Source organism: Lactuca sativa, chromosome 7 (genome assembly GCF_002870075.4).
Source record: "Lactuca sativa cultivar Salinas chromosome 7, Lsat_Salinas_v11, whole genome shotgun sequence".
NCBI lineage: Eukaryota > Viridiplantae > Streptophyta > Magnoliopsida > Asterales > Asteraceae > Lactuca > Lactuca sativa.
In genome coordinates, this window is record NC_056629.2 from 41,148,193 (window position 1) to 41,170,724 (window position 22,532).

The 22,532-nt window shown below is 37.7% G+C and overlaps 1 protein-coding gene across 8 annotated transcripts; it reads right to left on the reverse strand.

Annotated features, from left to right (window-relative positions):
• Positions 1-16,880: 16,880 nt before the first annotated feature.
• Positions 16,881-18,911, reverse strand: LOC111880746 (uncharacterized). Of its 8 annotated transcripts, none has more exons than XM_023877162.3 (3): positions 18,835-18,911; positions 18,023-18,121; positions 16,881-17,947 (listed from the first exon to the last, which is right to left on the reverse strand). In XM_023877162.3, the coding sequence occupies exon 3, from the start codon at positions 17,896-17,898 to the stop codon at positions 17,014-17,016; it is 885 nt and encodes a 294-aa protein (XP_023732930.1). In that variant the 5' UTR covers positions 17,899-17,947; positions 18,023-18,121; positions 18,835-18,911; the 3' UTR covers positions 16,881-17,013. The 8 variants fall into 8 exon arrangements, with proteins under 8 accessions (XP_023732930.1, XP_042752311.1, XP_042752309.1 ...); XM_042896377.2 differs by having other exon boundaries at positions 18,023-18,116; positions 18,835-18,890; XM_042896375.2 differs by lacking the exon at positions 18,835-18,911 and adding an exon at positions 18,659-18,828 and having other exon boundaries at positions 18,023-18,116.
• Between the last annotated feature and the right edge of the window lie 3,621 nt (positions 18,912-22,532).

Below are 22,532 nucleotides of genomic sequence, written 5' to 3' on the forward strand. Positions count from 1 at the left end.
AGTATTGTAATTTTATTAAATAAAATAAAATCACTAAAGTAGTGTTAATACCATAAACATATGTGTTAATTATATTGTTGTGAGTTTCATATAACCATGCTTGATATGGCCCAGTGACCTCTACGACGTTCTTCAGGCGTCTGAAAGTTATGACATTTGTGACCCCAGGCAGCCAGCCTAGCTGTTGCAAGCAGCTCAGCTGCGGGATTGTCAGTCCCATATAGATCTATACACAAATCTCACACTCTCCCTCCATGAGACTTTGGTTATACAATATAGGATTTAGTTATGTATCTTGGTGGATACTAGTGAAGTAGTGCTTTACAACCACGTGTTAACTATTTTACGTGCAATATAGTGTAGTAATGTTTTCTTGTATTTGAACATGTATGAATATCCTTATAGTAATATACTTGTAATGAAAAATAATTATATATTAAATAATTATTTAGTAGTGTATACTTGTATTAATATAGTGGAGTAGTACAACCCAAACTAGAACTACTATGGTTTGAATAATCGTTCTTGTTTCGTGTATTGTATATAGCAAAATAGTGTAGTGAATTCCCAAACTATATCAATTATACTTTAATTGTAATGTTCTGTTGTGTACTGAAAACGTTTGCAATTTAATAGTATGAAAGTATAACGTCCTTATGCTCGACATGTTACAAAAGGGTTCAGATATATAAATAAATTTATAAAGTGTAGTGAAATTTCTGTTTGAAGCAATTGTAAAGGTTTTGAAGCTGTTTGAAATTGTTTGTATAAAAACATAATCCTTGTTTTTTACTTGTATCCTGTAACAGCCCGGAATTTCAGGTATTGCTTTAAAACTATTTTTGGGGGCATTTTAGGAAGGGACTCGGCGAGTTGGAGCCAGACTCGCCGAGTAGGACCGCAGACTTGGTCGCGGGTTCGCGACTGGACTCGACGAGTCCAGATATGGACTCGGCGAGTCGACGCTGTTCAGCAGAAACCCTATCCGTTTGGTTTTGGATCGTATATAACGCCTCTTAGGCCGTCATTGTCCGTCTTTTGGCCGATTGAGAAGAACCCTAATCGTTGTGGACGTCTAGAGCAGGAGAGAAAGCTATTGGAACTTGGAGGAGCTTGTTAGGCAAGAAGAAGAAGAGTTTGGCCAAAGGAATATCAAGGAGGATCGAGTCCTGAGGTTTGGGGACACAGAGAGTGCGTTTTCAGGTAATAGTCGGACCATTTGTGTTATTTTGATGTGTATACGAATCTAGGGTTTATGAAACCCATTTAGTGATTAGATGGGTTATTATGTTATTACCCAGACGTTTATACCCCAGTAATAAGATGTTTAGAAGTCCAGAAAGTCCCATGATTGTATATCTCGGGACCACACGTATTTCAGGAAGCAGTTGCTCGTCTGCATGGCATGGACTCGCCGAGTTGTTCTTCAGACTCGGCGAGTAGCTTGAAGATTTACTGGGACTCGCCGAGTTGTTCTTCAGACTCGACGAGTAGCTTGAAGATTCACTGGGACTCGCCGAGTTGTTCTTCAGACTCGGCGAGTGGAGTCGGGGTGGCCCCGCGATTCTTCCACGAGGATCTCGTCGAGTCAAGGGGGATACTCGACGAGTAGATAGGGAATCCCAGAGAGTTGGAGGACGTCTAGACTCGCCGAGTCGCCATGGTACTCGCCGAGTCCGGTCGAGCTGACCGTTGACCGTTGACCAGAGTTGACCTAAGTCTGACTTCTTAGGGATAGTCACACTTAGAAGATATATGTGTTAATGAGATATGTGATGTTATAGGAAGGTTGTAGCTCGTCGGATTGTGCACGAGTGATTTCAGGAATTGCTAGCTTTCAGCATTCACGAGGTGAGTCTTCTCACTATACTGTACCCGGAAGGGTTTGACTGTGTGACCGGAAGGTCAGATACGATATGTGATATGTATGCTATATGTGGTAAGATATTTGTTATATGTGCTATGTATGTTATGTGGGCCGGAAGGCAATATGTTATGGGCCGGAAGGCGAATATGTTATGGGCCGGAAGGCGTGGTGTTGATGACCGGAAGGTCAGGGCCTGGAAAGGCGTATGTGCGTAAGTTGTATATTGGGGAACTCACTAAGCATTTATGCTTACAGTTGTTATGTATGTGTTTCAGGTACTAGCGAGGACCGTGGGAAGGCGCCGGCGTGATCGATACACACTGAAGAATGCTTTTATGATCTTGGGATTTTGAATATTTGTGTTTGACAGAATACTTAAACTATTTATGCCTTGTTTTGAATGGAAATAATTATATTTTAAAAATGAAAATTTTGTTTGAAAATTTGCGTTGTAACAATTGGTATCAGAGCCTTGGTTTGAGGGATTCGGGTGCACCTTCGGGGGTAACTGAACTCAAACCGAGGATTTGAGGAAACTTTTTAAATAAAGGCATAAACTTTTGTAAATGATTTTGTGGTAAGCAAGAAAGAAGCAGTGTGTACGATCAGTCAGCGCCCGAACGGTAAAGATCCCCAAAATACCTTACAATATTATATGATATGAATTGTTATGCATGCTAGAAGACTAGGTATTCATGATAGGACTAGAGTGGCCTGATTTGTGATGCCTTAGTCTATGGAAGTTTGCCGATATGAGATGCTTTGTTAGTGTGCGAGTAGATAGTGCATAACAGAAGTAGAGTACTCACTATCCGGGGTTTGGGGAGGAAGATTTGGGATGACTGCTGATGCGGTGTGGTCGGTAGTATTGGGCCCGTACTACCGAAGACACCGGGTCAGTGGGAGGCCCAAGTAAGAATCCCTGGATATCGGAGACTGAGTAGGGTTGCGTTATCGAGTACGATTATACTCGATGGAGTCTCTGATAGATTTATGTTGTATTTCAGAGACATCATGGTTAGACCACGCCATGGAGCGAGTTCGAACGGTGTGAGTGACGAGGAGATTCGTCAGATGATTCACGAGGAGGTAGCGGCGGCGATCCGGGCTGAGATCCCGGAGATGTTTGGGTCTATTAAGACCACCCTGATGGAGACGTTCGATGAGCGGTACGCCGCATTGACTGAGGCTGCAACCGCTGCAGCTACCGCAACTGTGGCCGCTGCTAGGCCACAGGGGGGTGACTCGTTGCTGCTCCGAGAGTTCAGCAACACGATGCCACCAGAGTTCGATGGGACGCAGGATCTGATTGCTGCGATGAGGTGGATCGCAGATATAGAAGGGTGCTTCTACACTTGTTCATGCCCGGAGCACCTGAGGGTACGGTTCGCTTTGAACCAGCTCCGTCTGGGAGCGAAGGACTGGTGGAAGTTCGTGACGGCGAACTTCACTTTGGCAGAAACTACGGCAGTGACATGGGAGGGGTTCACTACCATGTTCAGGGATGAGTACGTTCCCCCGGTGGAGCGGGAACGACTGGTTCAGGAGTTCTTAACCCTCAAGCAGGGTACTGACTCGGTGGCGGCGATCACGCGGAAGTTTCATGAGAGGGCGATGTTTTGCCCCGAGCTGGTGGCCACAGAGCAGGCTCGGATGAGCCGGTATTTGGGTGTTCTGAGGAGGGAGATCCGGGAGTTTGTGTCAAACTCCACTTACCATACTTTTACTGAGCTTCAGGCGAATGCCAGGAAGCGTGAGATCGAGTTAGAGACTCAGGCCAGGGAGGAGGCCGAGTCTCAGCAGACAGACCGGCGGCCGGCTCAGTCTCAGTCGGCAGCCAAGCGGATCAAGTCCGCCGATTCGAGGACGGGAGGTTCGAAGAGCCGCACTTGCGGAAAGTGCGGCAAGGGTCACGATGGGGCGTGTCGAGCCGGTGCTTGTTACAAGTGCGGCAAGGAGGGGCACATTGCTAGGGAGTGCCCCAAGGGGTTTATGGTTTGCTTTCATTGCAACCAGACCGGCCATCGGAAGGCCGAGTGCCCTCAGCTTCGTCAGGGATCTGCATCTACTGCCAGGACTACTGAGACTCGACCGGTGAAGGTCGAGGCCCCGAGGGCTCGTGGGAGAGCCTTTCAGCTGACTGCGGAGGAGGTCCGCGCTGCGCCCGATGTTGTGGCAGGTATGTTGTAATTCATGTATTTATTTTTGATGTCGAGATGTTATGCTTATGTTATTATATGCGTAGGTACTTTTCTTGTGAACTCTATGCCTGCTCTAGTGTTATTTGATTCGGGTGCGAGTAGATCCTTTGTATCTTTAGCTTTTAGTCAGCATATCAGCATTAGTCGTGAGCCGTTAAGTCGGCCTCTGAGCGTTTCTATAGCGGCCGAGAGGGTGGTTTGTGCCACGGAGGTTCTTCGGGGATGCGTACTAGAGATTTTCGGGGTTGCGTTTCCGATTGACCTAATTCCTATTGCGATGGGGGATGTCTGTGTCATCGTGGGTATGGACTGGTTGAGCCGATTCAGCGCTGTCATCGACTGTGAGCGCCAGCTGGTGACTATACGAGACCCTAGTGGGGGAGTTCTTACGGTATACGGCGAGGGTACCCGTTCAGGATCAGCTTTTTGTTCGGCCGCTAGGGCGAGGCAATGCCTACAGCAGGGATGTAAAGGTTTTGTGGCGTATGTGATGGATACGCGGGAGGCTTCCGAGAGACCGAGGACAGTGGAGGAGGTTCCAGTGGTGCGTGAGTTTCCAGATGTTTTTCCCAAGGAATTGCCGGGAGTACCTCCTGCGAGGCAAGTGGAGTTTGGTATCGATCTGATTCCGGGGGCTACGCCTATTGCAAAGGTGCCTTATCGTCTTGCACCTCCAGAGATGCAAGAGTTGTCCTCGCAGCTCCAGGAATTGCTGGGGAAGGGATTCATTCGGCCGAGCAGCTCGCCGTGGGGAGCACCTATTCTGTTCGTCAAGAAGAAGGATGGTTCACACCGGATGTGTATTGATTACCGGGAGTTGAACAAGTTGACGGTCAAGAACCGTTACCCGTTACCGAGGATCGATGATTTATTCGATCAGTTGCAGGGAGCGTCTTGGTTTTCCAAGATCGATCTGAGGTCAGGGTACCATCAGGTGAGAGTGCGGGACGAGGATGTCCAGAAGACAGCGTTTAGGACGCGATATGGGCATTATGAGTTTGTGGTGATGCCTTTCGGGCTCACCAATGCCCCGGCTGTGTTTATGGATCTCATGAATAGGGTATGCAGACCGATGTTGGATCGGTCAGTGATTGTATTTATCGACGACATTCTGGTGTATTCTAGATCTAGAGAGCAGCATGAGGAGCATTTGAGGGAGGTCCTCGAGGTACTGAGGTCGGAGAAGCTTTATGCAAAGTTCTCCAAATGTGACTTCTGGCTGCGGGAGGTCCAATTTCTAGGACATGTTGTTAATCAGAAAGGGATATTGGTCGATCCGTCCAAGGTTGAGGCGGTGATGAGTTGGGAGGTGCCGAAGTCACCTTCTGAGATCAGGAGCTTCCTTGGGTTGGCAGGGTATTATCGTAGGTTCATTAAGGATTTCTCCAAGATTGCAGTGCCGCTCACCAGGTTGACCCGGAAGGGTGTTGCATTCTCATGGGGGCCCGAGCAGCAGACCTCCTTTGAGACACTTCGCCAAAGGTTGTGCGAAGCCCCGGTATTAGCTCTCCCGGAAGGGATGGAAGATTTTGTAGTATATTGCGACGCATCGATTTCGGGACTGGGTACAGTGTTGATGCAGAGGGGCCATGTGATAGCATATGCGTCGAGGCAGCTGAAGCCTCATGAGGCGAGATATCCCACGCATGATTTAGAGTTGGGGGCAGTAGTGTTCGCTTTTAAGATTTGGCGTCACTACTTGTATGGGGTTCGATGTACGATATACACGGACCATAAGAGTTTGAAGTATTTGATGGATCAGCCCAACCTAAATATGCGTCAGAGGAGGTGGTTGGATGTGGTCAAGGATTATGATTGTGAGATACTGTACCACCCAGGCAAGGCTAATGTGGTAGCCGATGCATTGAGCCATAGGGCGGAGAGCACTCCATTGCGAGATGTATGTTTGAGACTGACTGTGATGACTCCAGTATTGGATTCTATTCGTGGGGCACAGTCCGAGGCTGTGCTACCAGAGATGCAGAAGAAAGAGCGGGTTGTGGGGCTAATTTCAGAGTTCGTTAAGGATGGACGAGGGCTTATGACGTTTCAGGGTCGGATTTGGGTACCGTTCGTGGGCGGTACGCGTATTACTTTGATGGAAGAGGCTCATAGATCGAAATTCTCGATCCATCCCGGTGCTACGAAGATGTATTTGGATTTGAGGAAGGAGTATTGGTGGCCCTGTATGAAGAGGGACGTCGCATGGTTCGTTGAGAGGTGCTTGACCTGTCGTAGGGTTAAGGCCGAGCACCAGAGACCGCATGGCAAGTTACAGCCATTGGAGATTCCCGAGTGGAAGTGGGAACAAATCACCATACATTTCATCACCAAATTGCCAAGGACTGCCAGGGGAGTTGATGCAATTTGGGTGATTGTGGATAGGTTGACGAAGAGTGCACACTTCCTTGCCATCAGTGAGAGTTCTTCAGCGGAGAAGTTGGCAGAGATATATGTGAGAGAGGTGGTATCTCGGCATGGGGTACCGGTCTCGATTGTTTCAGACCGTGATGTGCGTTTCACTTCCAGGTTCTGGAAGAAATTTCATGAGGAGCTGGGTACCAAATTGCATTTTAGTACCGCATACCATCCCCAGACAGACGGTCAGAGCGAGCGGACGATTCAGACACTGGAGGACATGCTTCGAGCGTGTGTGTTAGACTTCGGGGGTAGCTGGGATGCATATTTACCCTTAGCAGAGTTTTCCTACAACAACAGCCATCATTTGAGCATTGGTATGCCACCTTTTGAGTTGTTGTATGGTAGGAGGTGTCGGACTCCCATTTGCTGGGGAGAGGTGGGACAGAGAGTGATGGGCAGTACAGAGATCGTACTCCAAACGACAGAGCAGATTCAGCAGGTTAGGCAGAGGTTATTGACCGCCCATAGCCGACAGAAGAGTTATGCGGACAGACGCCGGTCCGAGCTTGAATTCCAGGTTGGCGACTTCGTTCTCCTGAAGGTTTCTCCTTGGAAAGGAGTGATCCGGTTCATAAAGAGGGGCAAGTTGGGACCCCGGTTCATAGGTCCATTTCGGGTAATTACAAGAGTAGGTCGGGTAGCTTATCGGCTAGAGTTGCCAGCAGAGTTGGGACAGATTCACAATACCTTTCACGTATCACAGTTGAGGAAGTGTATAGCCGATGAATCGGCAGTGATTCCGTTAGAGGATATTCAGGTGGATGCGAGTCTGAATTACGCCGAGAGACCAGTAGCTATCAGGGATCGGAAGATCAAGGTTCTGCGAAACAAGGAGGTACCTCTGGTGTTGGTTTAGTAGCAACACCGGAAGGGATCGGAGATGACTTGGGAGCCGGAACGTGAGATGCGGGAGCAACATCCGGAGTTATTCGCAGAGTAAGACTTCGAGGGCGAAGTCTAGTTCTAGTGGGGGAGAGTTGTAACAGCCCGAAATTTCAGGTATTGCTTTAAAACTATTTTTGGGGGCATTTTAGGAAGGGACTCGGCGAGTTGGAGCCAGACTCGCCGAGTAGGACCGCAGACTTGGTCGCGGGTTCGCGACTGGACTCGACGAGTCCAGATATGGACTCGGCGAGTCGACGCTGTTCAGCAGAAACCCTATCCGTTTGGTTTTGGATCGTATATAACGCCTCTTAGGCCGTCATTGTCCGTCTTTTGGCCGATTGAGAAGAACCCTAATCGTTGTGGACGTCTAGAGCAGGAGAGAAAGCTATTGGAACTTGGAGGAGCTTGTTAGGCAAGAAGAAGAAGAGTTTGGCCAAAGGAATATCAAGGAGGATCGAGTCCTGAGGTTTGGGGACACAGAGAGTGCGTTTTCAGGTAATAGTCGGACCATTTGTGTTATTTTGATGTGTATACGAATCTAGGGTTTATGAAACCCATTTAGTGATTAGATGGGTTATTATGTTATTACCCAGACGTTTATACCCCAGTAATAAGATGTTTAGAAGTCCAGAAAGTCCCATGATTGTATATCTCGGGACCACACGTATTTCAGGAAGCAGTTGCTCGTCTGCATGGCATGGACTCGCCGAGTTGTTCTTCAGACTCGGCGAGTAGCTTGAAGATTTACTGGGACTCGCCGAGTTGTTCTTCAGACTCGACGAGTAGCTTGAAGATTCACTGGGACTCGCCGAGTTGTTCTTCAGACTCGGCGAGTGGAGTCGGGGTGGCCCCGCGATTCTTCCACGAGGATCTCGTCGAGTCAAGGGGGATACTCGACGAGTAGATAGGGAATCCCAGAGAGTTGGAGGACGTCTAGACTCGCCGAGTCGCCATGGTACTCGCCGAGTCCGGTCGAGCTGACCGTTGACCGTTGACCAGAGTTGACCTAAGTCTGACTTCTTAGGGATAGTCACACTTAGAAGATATATGTGTTAATGAGATATGTGATGTTATAGGAAGGTTGTAGCTCGTCGGATTGTGCACGAGTGATTTCAGGAATTGCTAGCTTTCAGCATTCACGAGGTGAGTCTTCTCACTATACTGTACCCGGAAGGGTTTGACTGTGTGACCGGAAGGTTAGATACGATATGTGATATGTATGCTATATGTGGTAAGATATTTGTTATATGTGCTATGTATGTTATGTGGGCCGGAAGGCAATATGTTATGGGCCGGAAGGCGTGGTGTTGATGACCGGAAGGTCAGGGCCTGGAAAGGCGTATGTGCGTAAGTTGTATATTGGGGAACTCACTAAGCATTTATGCTTACAGTTGTTATGTATGTGTTTCAGGTACTAGCGAGGACCGTGGGAAGGCGCCGGCGTGATCGACACACACTGAAGAATGCTTTTATGATCTTGGGATTTTGAATATTTGTGTTTGACAGAATACTTAAACTATTTATGCCTTGTTTTGAATGGAAATAATTATATTTTAAAAATGAAAATTTTGTTTGAAAATTTGCGTTGTAACATATCCCCCCCCCCCTTAAAACAATAAAAACGTTGAAAATATAGGGGTATGAACTCACAATTAGTGTGTACTTACGGTTGGATAGCGGACTGAAAAGATGACTCTCGAGCTGACGTACGTTGAATTAATGGTATCCTAATAATATTTAAACACATAATTGTATCTAAATTAGTAAAAACCATTAATTGAAGTGTTAGAAACACTTCTTTTTTCTGTTAGGATATGCTACCACAAATTGCACAAGTGTTGAAGGGTTTTCGGTTCCAAGGAGTTTTCGGCCGAAAAAGGTTCTTGGCCATAAACGGTTTGCGGTTTTGAGCTATTTTCAGTCACTTGAAGATATGAACGTTGTTCTTGGTGGAAAATATGAAGATTCAAAGGATTGTTCTTGAAGATATGAGTGTCCTTGGATGATACTTGAGAGAGAATTGAGAGTGATTTCGAGTGTAAAAGGTGAGAAATGACTAAGTTTTCAGATGAAACATACATATCCAGTTGTGTTTGTGGTCGGAAGGAGAGTTTTCGGCAGCAAACAGTTTGTTGTTGCGAGGTTTGCGGTTTCGAGGGTAAATCTTGGTTTTTCGAGTGTTTTTGAATCTGAAAACTTATATAAACTTTATCTATATAATTTAAATTATTTTCTAATCTTTATGAACTTAACGAAATAAATAAAAATTCGAATTTTATTTATCGTATTTGACTTTTGTTGACTCGAAAGTATAGGGTTGCCACAAGGGTTTAGTCTGGATTTGACTTCTGGAACATGCATCAATTATCATCACATCCGTATGCTTACTAGAATACTTCAAAAGAGATTTCCCTTACCAATGTACTGTTCTCAAATTAAGCAACATATAAGTTGAAGAATAAAAAAGTAATGAAATTCAATGTAAACCTAGTTTGATGCTAAAATACAAACAATTTAGTGAGACCTCGATTGTTTGGTTTTGTAAATTGTCCATTTCAAAAAACTCTAATGTACAACTACTTATTTTGAAACCTTTTTTTTATAAAGGCAGTTTATTTTTTCTAATTGAAAAAATGATACATTCATATAAAATATATGTTTCACTGACTTGTCTGATAACTGCAAGGGTGTTGTATCTTATTGTGGATAAATTAATTTTTTTTGTAAAGTATGATTGTCGCAACACAATCTCATTGGCCAATATCAAAACCTCTTTTATTTAATTGCTTCTAGAATTGCTTATATTCCACCTTCTCCATGACACAATCTTCTTCAATCAAAGGTGCATGATGCAGTTCCGAAAGGGGCTGCTAGGTATCATCGCCAATGGCGAGCCCTCCCGAACCCTTTATATATATAATAAATAAAAATCTTTTGGGACAATTGTTATTTTTCTAGAATAGTACTTTAAATTCTTACATTAATTCTTATGCTGACATGTGGCATCTGAAAGGTGTTATGTGGTGAACAAATTAAATCATGTTTAATCAATGATAAATTAAATTGTCTCCTACTATTTCTTCCTACAAACATTCCTACCTAATTAAACTAGGCGTAACCTCGCGCGTTGCACAAGAATACATTTAAGTGGTTAAAATATTTATGGGAAAAGTATAATATGTTGAAATTTACGTTTTTGGTTATGTTTTGGGCATTAACCGAATTATCAAAAAACATAAAAATCCATCAACATATATTTTGATACTATCTAATAGTTCATACCTTATAAACATTACTTTTACATTTATAATATCCAATATATTGTAAATTTTTGTATAACATTACTTTTCTTATGTCCGATAATATTTTTTTTGGATAAAATACGAAATAAGTTGTTTTGAATGAGCTATTAATAAACAATGTTAAACTAATAAACTTTGTATTACACTATTTATATTACACCAAAACATCCATGGTTTCATATATGAACTTTCAAATATTAAACATTGAAATTAAGAATGAAGTCATACAAAATATATTATTATACATAAATGTCATCAAAAGTTTTAAAATAAGTCTATTAGTAAATATGATATTTAATTTTAATTACATATTTCGCAAGCCGTACATTTGACATTATGTTGATGCGATGAGAATCCTCTTCCTTAATTTGTACCTAAAAAATTAAGGTGATTAGGAATATAAAATAGATATCAGTAAGCATTAATATAAATAATTAAAAAGGATATGTAGATCTCCTACCACCGGTTAAAGACAACATAATTTTCCAGTGGTATCGATTCCTATGTGAAATTGAAGTAGTCATTCTATGTACACATTGTTTTCTAATTACACAAACAAATATGAGTAACCAAACATAAAAATGTTATCTTTATGTAGGAAAAATATTTTAGTTAACTAACAAATTAAATAATATAAGTTTAAGATCTAGGAGTTTCAAAACATTAATATTTTTATTAATCAATCAATTAAGTAACACATGTTAAATTTTTTACAATCATTATTAAAAAGCATTTGAAATATTAGATTTTAAATGAATTTTGGTTGAATTTTTTGACCTCTATTATAATATATATATATATATATATATATATATATATATATATATATATATATAGAGAGAGAGAGAGAGAGAGAGAATAACATATGTATGCGTTTTAATAAATTATATTTTTGAAACGGTACAATTACAAAAAAAAACATATTTAAAATATTTAATTAAATATTTCCGACATCACCCTATATAACGTATGATCAATATATTAACGATTAAACCATAATTTACAACGACTGTATTACAATAATCCAAAAACGAAGAAAATATAAAAACAAATTAGTATAACAAACATACAAATTAAAAGCTCTAATATAATAGCATATCTCCAAAAGTGGTCATAAGACCTTAACCCAACACAAAAACCTTTAAGTTTGTTTTCTTTGTGAAATTTGTATATGATTTGTATGCATGTCTTCCCAAAAGATTGGTCTTTTTATAATAAGTTTTTCACTAAATGCTAATTAAACATAATATAAGTTATAAAACTTTTGAGTGTTAAATCATAATTAAGAAAACTTTTAAGTTGCATTAGTTAAAAAAGGGGGTTTCAAATGAATGTGGTTTGAGGAAATTAAAAAAGGGGGTTTCAAATGCATGAGATTCAAGAAAAAATGTTAGCTTTATAAGTATGTATGATATGATTTGATTATGACACTTGTCATCTGTATATCATTCCATCTAATTTTCTTTTATATCCCTAAAATACCCTTAAGTAATTGAAAAAAAAAAACAAAAAGAAAAAAAACCTCACATAATTGCTACTTTAATCGAAATTAGGGGTGTGCTCGGCACATAACGTTTGGAAGCGTTTGACAAAACGTTCAGTTTTAAACCGAAAGCCTTGTTTGACATTAAAAGCTTCCAGCGTTTAGTTTAAACAAAATGCTCCAAATCCAAATGTTACTTCATGTTGCGTTTAACAAAATGCTACAAGCTACAAACTCAATAAAAAGATGATAAAGAGATCTACTAAGTAAGTTTGAGAATTGTTTACCAGAAAATGATGAGGAAGAAACGAAGTTGTTGGATCTAGTATCTCCTTTTTGAATCCTTAAGCTTCCCCTTTCTTCACAAGCTTCAAAACACACAAGGTTTCCCTAAAAAATGGCTCACAAGTTCACAATGGTTTTAAGGTTTCTGAGTCTAGGGTTTGGGAATTGGAGGCTGGAAATGAGGCCACCAAGTGGGGATTACGATGTTTAAATAGGGTGAAAAACCCAAAAATTAGGGTTTCATCATGGCAGCCCTACTCGTCGAGTCGTGGCTCTCAACTCGTCGAGTAGGTGAATAAAACCTTGCGTCAAATCTGGTTTCTACTCGACGAGTTTGGGACTACCAAATCGTCGAGTCGCTCGAAAAAAGTTAATAATTTATAATTAAATGCGTATCAGGAATCAGGCATTACACACGACTTGAATTTGCTTGATCTTGTTGTATGTTCTCCTTTCTTTCATGTACTTAAACAAATTTAGTTATTATAAACTGTATTAAACAAATAAAAATAAAAGAAAAGATCTAAATAGAAAACATATTACATTGTTCTTTCTTTTCTTCTTCATAACATGTTCTACTCTAGATTCCCTTCTTTTGGATGGTGGACGACCTTTACTATGTACTTGCATGGGTGGTAACAACTTTGTAGTCGAGTCTAAAACACGAAAATCTTCAATTATCAAAATTTTGTTACTGCTAGAACCCCTTGAATCATCATTTAACTTTTATTTTGCCATATTTATACAACTTAGCAAGTATTTATACTTTTTGCGAGAATTAGCAATATGTGCAATCTCGTAAAAATTGGAACACAAGTGGTCATATTGCTTAGCGATTTCACTACTCATCAAATCGTCATAACAATTTATCACTAAGTAGTGTCTATGCTTCACATCTTTCCTCCACCGAGACAAAATATATCATGGATGAATTTTTTAACATCCTTCTCAATCAATATCTTCACCACATGCCTAGAAATAATTCCTCGAAACTCAAAAAAATGACAAGAACATTGTATATCACATGCAGTCTCATCATAACTAACATTATAAACAACTCGTTTTTTAAAATCTCCATGTTTCCCTTCCACAATATATGTGACATGAAATACACATCGTGCACCATCCACTTTAACCAATGAAGAACTGCAATACAACATACCTCATAACCCATCTCAAACCAATTTAAAAATTGCATTTGTGTACGCCTCGTGAAACTATCTCACAAAATAAAACCCAATTACTAATTTATATGAAGAATTAAGAGACTCAAAATCATCCTTAGTTTCTTTCTCATATTGCTCAACAAATTGTTGTAATGGGGTTTCAGAATTAACATAAACATCATAAAAGGCATTCATGCTTTCACTTCTTTATGTAGTTGACATTCCTGCCTAAAAGTTTGCTTTTACATATATCGGCACCCAACACCTTCGATCGTTAAATAAAGAACATAACCACTCATTTTTTTCAAGTCCGTATTTTTCAACCATCTTGCACCACCCATCTTCTAACTCTTGAGTGTCTATAAACTAATACACAAAGGTCTTTAGAGTGTTTTTTTATTACTTTATATTGAATCAACCTACTTAATTTTTCAGGAATCTTTTTCATAATATTCCAAAGACAAAGGCGATGATAAGATTCGAGGAATACATGTGTCACAGCTCCTTGCATTGATCGACATTGATATGCTATTATTGCTTTTAGTGCCCGTCCATTCATGCATTCTAACCATGACTTGAATAACCATACATATGTTTTTGTATCCTCTCGTGAAATCAAAACACATCCAAATAATAAAGATTGTTCATGGTGAATTACTCCAACAAAATGTGCAAATGACATATTATATTTGTTTGTCAAAGATGTGCTATCAAATGAAATAACATCTCCGAATGACTCGTAAGCTGCCCTAGACCTTTGCATCTACCCAAAATACATTTTGCATACGACCTTCATCATCCATGTCAATCACGTAGAAGAATTTGAGAACTCCTTTTTTTCATACGGAGAAAATAATTATGAAGTGCCTCAGCATCCCTAACCCCAAGCTTTAGTAGTATAAGAGTTGAGTCGAGTGATGATTAGGACTAACTAAAAGTTGAATAGCGTATGGGTGATGACATGAAGTAAAGTTAAATGAAAGAGTTGAATGATCATTAATTGATTCAATAGAAGACATAAAGTGGCGATTAGGATTGAATAAGAGTTTTAATGGGTTGTGGATGTTGTTGCATAGGTGTTTAATGGATGATGTGGCAATCCATAGAAATCTATAGAGTTCAATGGATTGTGGATGCCTTGACTACCAAAAGTAGATTTAAATCAAACCCCAAAGCACTATATTTACTCTCTTTCTTCTCCCTGTTCAAATACATCTCCACATCCAACCTTAAACTACCCTAACTCCCCAAGACCAATGCCGAACCATTTCTCTATCTTTTTTTGTCTGCCATCCTTAGCCATTTGTGCTGGATGAATCAACCCATATAGTCGCTGGTCGAAACCAGTCACTCGCACTAATCTAATTTGCATCTCTCAGTGAAACAAGAGCAACATCCACCACGTCCCTTTTGGATCGGTGGAGCCGAAGGTGGGTGGTGATTTCAGATTAAGGTGGTCCTCTATGAATGGTAGTTGTGGTTTCCGGTTGTGAGGTGGTTGGATGATTGTGGTATGTTGTGTGACGCTGGTGGTTAGGTTATCTAGATAATGATGATGTAGCCATCGGTGTTTGAAGATATTTAGCATGTGTGTATGAAAGCATGAAATCAACACATTCCCAACATCATCATTTCATTCACTATGAAACAAATGGTTTTACATCAACAAAATATGCCAGAAATCTCACTACATATCACACTCACACTCAGATTACACATGAACAAGAAATTTGTACATAAAACAAAGAATATGAACAAACCCTAACTGTGAAACCCTAATCTACAGGTGAGAGAGACGAGAGAGTTTTTTGTGAATACAAAAGCAAGGAATGAACTGAATAGCCAAAAACTGCAGCAATAACCACTTAAATACTTCGGGTAAAGATGATCCATGGTTTAACCTAAAGTCCGCGTGTAAACCCGTAAACCTGCATTATATTTACCAAACATACCCCCAGTAATATATACACTTACATAACCCGTCCTAATAATCTATAAATTAATGTTTAAGTTGGAAACCTTTTAAATATAACGTTTTTACAAGGTGAGGCTATGTGATAAATGGGTCATGGTACACACACACTTTTAATATGTACAAACTGATATGGGTTATATTGAAGAGATGAAAACAAATATGGGTTTTAATAAAACATATATGTGTTTCATCAATGAATAGGAAACCATGACGACAAATCTTGCATTTTCATTTGTGTATGTCGTATATATGTGTATGTGTGATTTCGATCTATGTTTTGTACCTATATTGTTTCTGTAACATCTTTAATTCCCTTGCCCTCAATGTTGACTTTCTTCCATGTTTTTCATAAACAGGTGGTGATGTATTTGATTCACCCAAGTCGATTTTATCCTACATTTTATCTCAATGACTATGCTTTTGTTCCCCTTCTCCTAATCACAATCTCGAGCCCTCTTCTCAAGAATCAAGAACCAACGTCATCAACCCTTCACGAACTATTTGAATCTTTAAAAGTAACTTGATTTTATTAGATATTTAAGGTAACAAGCTATTGAATAAAACAATTCATTAAATTTTAGCCACTTGACCTTTAATCTCTTTGATTGAGATATTGAAGTTATTGTTTAGTGTTTTTGTTTTTCTAATTTCATTTTTAAAATTTGGTTTCTATTCAAATTTGTACTATTTTCCTACAGTATTTTAAAATTCTCATTTATTAAAGTATAATATCCTCATACATTGATAATTATATTTCAATACATTTTAGGATTTATTTATTTATTTATTTATTTTTATTTTTTCAATCGACTTTCATGTCTATCTCATAAACGCGTGGTTTCTCTGGGTCTCTAACATAGTGTGTGTGTGTGGTTTCTATGGGTCTTTATCTTATAAACCACTTGAAATAAAATCTTGAGAGAGGAATTTGAAACACTTAACCTTCAAGTTCCATCCAACAACCACCCTCTTAAACAATGAACTTTTAAAATCCCACCATAAATAGCATCCTACTATAGCTCAAATTTTAAAGTCTTTAATTGTTCGAACCTCCCCTTTTAGCATAAAGCTCCGAGGATCGATAACTAACAATATCTGACACCTATTATATATAACTCACTGAGATCACAATGAGAACTAAAAATACACAAATTAGTTGAAGTTGTTTAAGGCACCAGAACAAATGCAAGATTCACCCAAATGGTGAAAAATCAGAGGCATACATATGGTATTTTGTTTGTAATTAGGAATTGATATGGAAAATAGTTCAAATCACCCAACATGCAATAGGTACGTGAGAGCCAAATTGTTTTAAAAATAAGTTGTAACATAAAAATCTACCACAGGTGATTCCTAACCTCTTGAGTATATGTTCTAAACATGAAAATTATGTAATCCATAAAAACAGAGAATAAGAATGCTAACATGTCAACGCTCATCTATTAGATCAACACTAAAACAATCATGGGAGAAGTACCACATCCTTGCATAAAAAAACATGTCTGGTCGAGTTTTATCAGGGTCAAGGTAGCGTTCATCAAGGAAGTAATCACGGATCTTGGATTGTGTCCGTGGATCAGCCCAAGCCCACGACTCTTTTTTAATAGCAGCAGAATAGTTGAAATTGCTAAGAAAAAATGCATATTCTTCTATTGTTTTTTCTAATGACACCCATTTCATTTCACCAAAATCTAGTTCCAGAACCTTATTCGCATTTGGATCTCCAAACAAATTTGAGCGATTCATAATATAAAGCTTTTCACCCGAAGTTACAAACTCCGGACGTTTCAAGTCTGGTTTTTGAAAATTCTTGGTTTCGAGTAATTTCAACTTGGGTTTTGGATTGAGTCTCATTTCACATAAACAACAATCAGCATGTATCGTATATATCTTCCCTTTAAAAGCATGTAAATCAAGAATGGGGAGAGTCGAGGAGACATGATTCCATCCGCGTTTACCCTTTATAAAATAAGATATCTTAGTGGTGAATCTATATGATATAACAAACGCCCACCTAGATATTGAAGGTAAAAAGACGAGGATACCCTTGACTGTTGATGGATGAGCAAGTGCATAAAAAGGGGAAGGAGGGAAATGAAGTTCATGTCTTGTGATAGGATTTACAAGCCAGAAATCATGGCCCTCATTTCCAAACATAATCAAGTAGCCACAAGTTAATCCGTAACAAGTCATGTGAGCCGAATTGGAAAGGATGGTTTTAAACTTTTTTTGTTCAAAGTCGCGCATAGTGCAATAGTTTTTGTTACTAGCATCACGAGAGATAGATATGAACATTGGTGGTCTAGATGACATAAAGTTGTTTCTGTTAGAGAGTGCGAATGACCTCCATGACTTGCAGACTCTGCTAAATGAAAGAAAATCAACAACTCCCAGTTGCATCATAACTAACAAAAGCACATCATTGTTAAGGATTTACCAAGGTGCCATGTCAGTGTTGTCATGGGTCTTGAACCTCTTCCTGCTAGAATCATGAATCTGGTTTCTAGTCATACTCCTTGTCTTGGCCATTCCTATGCTTGAAAATGAAAAGTAAATACCACATGAGTTACAAGAGTTGTAAACAGGAAACAAACATACATATACAAAATGCTGAAACATTGATCAAAAGAAAGAAATTTATAATACCACCTTGAGAATGTAAAGGTATGATTTTATTTTGTTTCATTAATTAGTTCCTAAACTTTTGTTTGTAATTAGAAACTTGTAGTCTAAATCATTGGCTTACATGACCCTTTACAACATTGATAAGTGGAAAGTGTAACGCATAGCACGGTTTTCATATGAGGATCCAAAGTGTTAAATGCGTCAACTAAAAATAGAGATCAGACAGCTTATTTTGCAAACCAAATTTGCAACTTTAATAACCATAAAATGCAATTAGGAGTGTTAATTAACAAAATTAACCTGATTAGAGCACATGGAATCAACTAAGGGCAAAAACTCAAGGGGAAATCAGGTCCGATTAGATTAAGTCAGACCATATTAAGAAGAAATAATCAGATCAGGGCAAAAAAAAAAATCAAATTTGTAGACTGAATCTGTGACAACTTACTTCAGATTTTGCATTAAATTTGGAAGCATGAACTACACAGAAAATTAGAGGAAATGGTTTTAATCAGGAGAAGAGTCAGAGACTGAGTAAAAAAGGTGATGATCAAACAGAGAAAGAACTCAACAAGCAAAGACAACCACTCAGATAGAAAAAAGCCAAAAAGGAGGAAAAGATACCAACACACGGCGTTGCGTTCTTGAGCTTAATTAGAATCGTGGGGGCGTCTGTAGTGGAGACAATTGTGAGTATTAGCTGTTCGGGATATAAACAAGTAAACCATATGTATAAAATTTTCAATGTATTAAATTATTAAATATTAGAAAACTTCAACATAATTTTTTTTAACTATTGTCTAGGAAAATGATTTTATAAGATAATATCATTTTTATATATATGTAATCATTGTACATAATTTACTATTAAATTCATTTGAAGAAATATTATATTTTTTTATACATGATTTACCATTAAACGATTTTGTATATGATTTATTATTAAACTATTTCTATTCATCTTCTCCAACCAACAACATTCATAAAACTAGGTAGTCATTGTACATAATTTACTTCTAAACTCATTTAAAGAAATATCATTTATATATATTTTTTTATTCATGATTTACCATTAAACCATTTTATATATGATTTACTATGAAACTATGTTTATTCGTGTCCAGGAAAATGACTTTATAAGGCAATATCATTTTTATATACATGTGGTCACTATACATAATTTAATAACTATTAAACTCATTTGAAGAAATATATTTTTTATATATTTTTTATACATAATTTTTTTGAACTATCGTCTTCTCCAACTAACAACATCCACTCCAGCCAACACCTAGTTTGAAGGGGGATTTGCTAACACAAGGGAAAAAAGGAAATACATACAAGTAAAAGCATGGATAACGAAAGAAGGAAAAAACATGAAAATTTATCGATTAATTACAGGATTATTTGGGATTGATAGTGAAGATGGTTTGAACGACTGTAAAATACTATTGTGTTTCTATTTTTTTGTGTTATGATGCAAAAATAACAATTTAGTTTCTGGAGAGAAACTTTGTTTTGTTATATTTAAATATCCATTACTTGATAATTGTTTTATGATAAAACTTCATAAATGGTCCATGTAGTATACCGAAATCTGAAGTTAATCTCTCATTTCAAAAAACCTTACAGATGATCAAATAATCAGTCATATAACCTCATTTCATTAAAAAATGATGAGCATCAAATAGTTGTCTCCTATAATCATACAAGATACATTGTTTTGTGAATATATTACATGATAAATCCTCATGGCAAAGCATAAAAGTGTACATGATTACTACTGTTTAAATTGTCATACACGATTATGACACATTTCGTTTGATGTTATTTTTGTTTTAAGGAAGTTTGATGTTATTTATGTTTTGGCATTCTCAGAGTAGGCGATCAGAACCATGAAATGTTGTGTCCAACAAGTAACAGGCTCGGTCGTCCTTCAGCTTGTCCGTCCGAATCTTGGTGATAATCTCGTCTCTTGGTTCTCCAAGCAACATCAAGTCATGTCTCGCTCTACTGTTGAAGCAACAACAAGTCATGTCTTGCTCTAGTGTTGAAGCTGAGTACCAAAGGGTGGTTAATGTGTTGCTAAAACTGCATGGATAAGGAACCTCCTTGACTTGTATTGCCTCTATCTCATGCTATCGTGGTCTTCTCTGATAATGCTGATGCAATGTATTTAACATCCAATCCGGTATAGCACCAAAGAACCAAACATGTGGATATAGACTTACCTTTTCTTTGGGAGCATGTTACGGTTAGTCATGTACGTGTATTACATGTTTCATCCACTTACCGGTATGCAAATATATTTATTAAGGCGTTACCTACACAACTGTTTTTAGACTTTAGAAATACTTTGAGCATTCAAGACTCTTATTTTCCAAATATAAGGGTGTGTTAGATATTTTATACTTGTTTAATTATTTATACTCTTCTCTATAGTATATGAGCCCTTCTATAACATCTACACTTATATATGTATTGATATTATACATACAACCCTAACAAATGGGAATTCCACATAATCTATCAAAGATATTTTTATTTCTACATTATTTGTTATTTATTTTTAGTGTCTCGTCGAAAATAACCTTCTTTTAATTTCAAAAAAAAAAAAGATTAGTTGAACATGATGTTGGACAAAAAATTAAAATAATAAAACAACAGATGTTAATAAACAGTCTTGTCATTTTCTAAGAGTTATATGTTTACCAATAAAAACTCTCAATTATTTTTCAATAAAAAACCCTCATAAATTTTTTTGTTTGTATCAACTTTTTTTATTTGTAACAACTTTTTCGTTTGGCCAAATGATACTCTTGTTGTCTTGTTATTGTTGTTTATGATGTTACTGATGATTTTCAACATTAAAATCTGAAGGAGACATTTTTTTTAACAAAGAGAAATGTTGTTTTAAATTCTTGTTAGAAAATAGATATCAAAATATATTTGCAGGATATTCATATATATATATATATATATATATATATATATATATATATATATATATATATATATATATATATATATATATATATATATATATATATATATATATATATATATATATATATATATATATATACCAAAAGCTATGATACCAATCTGATATTAAAAACACAGCTACAACGGTAAACACAAATGTAGAACGGTTATTCATTTTAGTAAACTTTTCTGAATGAACTTGTAATGATGCAAACAAATTGGGTATTCTAAATGCAAGCAAAATAACTCAATCATGGGTGGGTTTATATGTGATGAAGGTGGTCACTTGATCCACTTAAATTTTTTCTTCATATAAGAGGTTATATAAAAATATATATTGCGACATACCTTAAATATTTGAAGTAAACTACTTTAAACAACTTTAAAGTTTTTGGCAAAAAAAAGTTATAAATCAAGATTACTAAAAACAATATGGTATGTTTTAATAGACCAAATACCCAATGTATTTAAGGTATAATCCAATAAAAATTAGCCCAATACAAGTTAAAGATAAATAAAGGAAAAAATTTAAAAAAGAAAAAGAAAAAATAAGACGGATTTTACGTTCTACACCCGCACTAGCTCCGATAAAACTTATGCACAATTATAACCAACCCAAAACATTACGTAAGCAACGATAAAGCTATACATAATTATAGCGTGGAAACTTCTCAAAAACATGAGTAAAACCACATTACTACTAGAGCCGCTTCATATCCACTACCACCAGTATTTGAAATATTGGTGGTAGTAGATATGAAGCGACCCTAGTAGTCTTGTGGTTTTACTCACGATTTTGAGAGATTTCCATGCTATTATCACTAAAAAAATAGACCCACGACATCACTGCCTTCACCTTATCTAATTTGTTATAATTGGCCATTGATTTATACTCTCAGTTATATCAAATATCAATTGTCAATAACTATTGTATTATAATCCCCACTTGTTCATAAATAGTGTTTGTTTTGATGATTCATCAAGAAAATCCGTAGCTATTTTTATTCGAAGAGATTAATTGGCGATTAAAAAAAAATCCTTTCCGGCTACACTCTACATCAACACCATTTTAATTCTCTGGTAAATTTTAATTCTTTTTCATATTTTATTCATTGTTATTTGTAATTAATAATTTAATTATGGCTTGATAATTTATTTAATTAGTGTGTTATAATCATAGTGTAATTATGAGCAAGAAAGAACCGTTGATTCATTTTTCAAATGAATAGAAGTTTTGTGTGACCTAAAATTGCATCTGGTTAGTGATAATACTAAAGAAGATGTTCGTAATACATAGCCAAAACCTAAAAATAATAGTAACATCCAAGAGTCAAATA

What these genes read in the sequence shown, in the direction of transcription:
- LOC111880746 (XM_023877160.3), bottom strand. Translation starts at nt 17,988, where the DNA reads ATGATGCAACTGGGAGTTGTTGATTTTCTTTCATTTAGCAGAGTCTGC.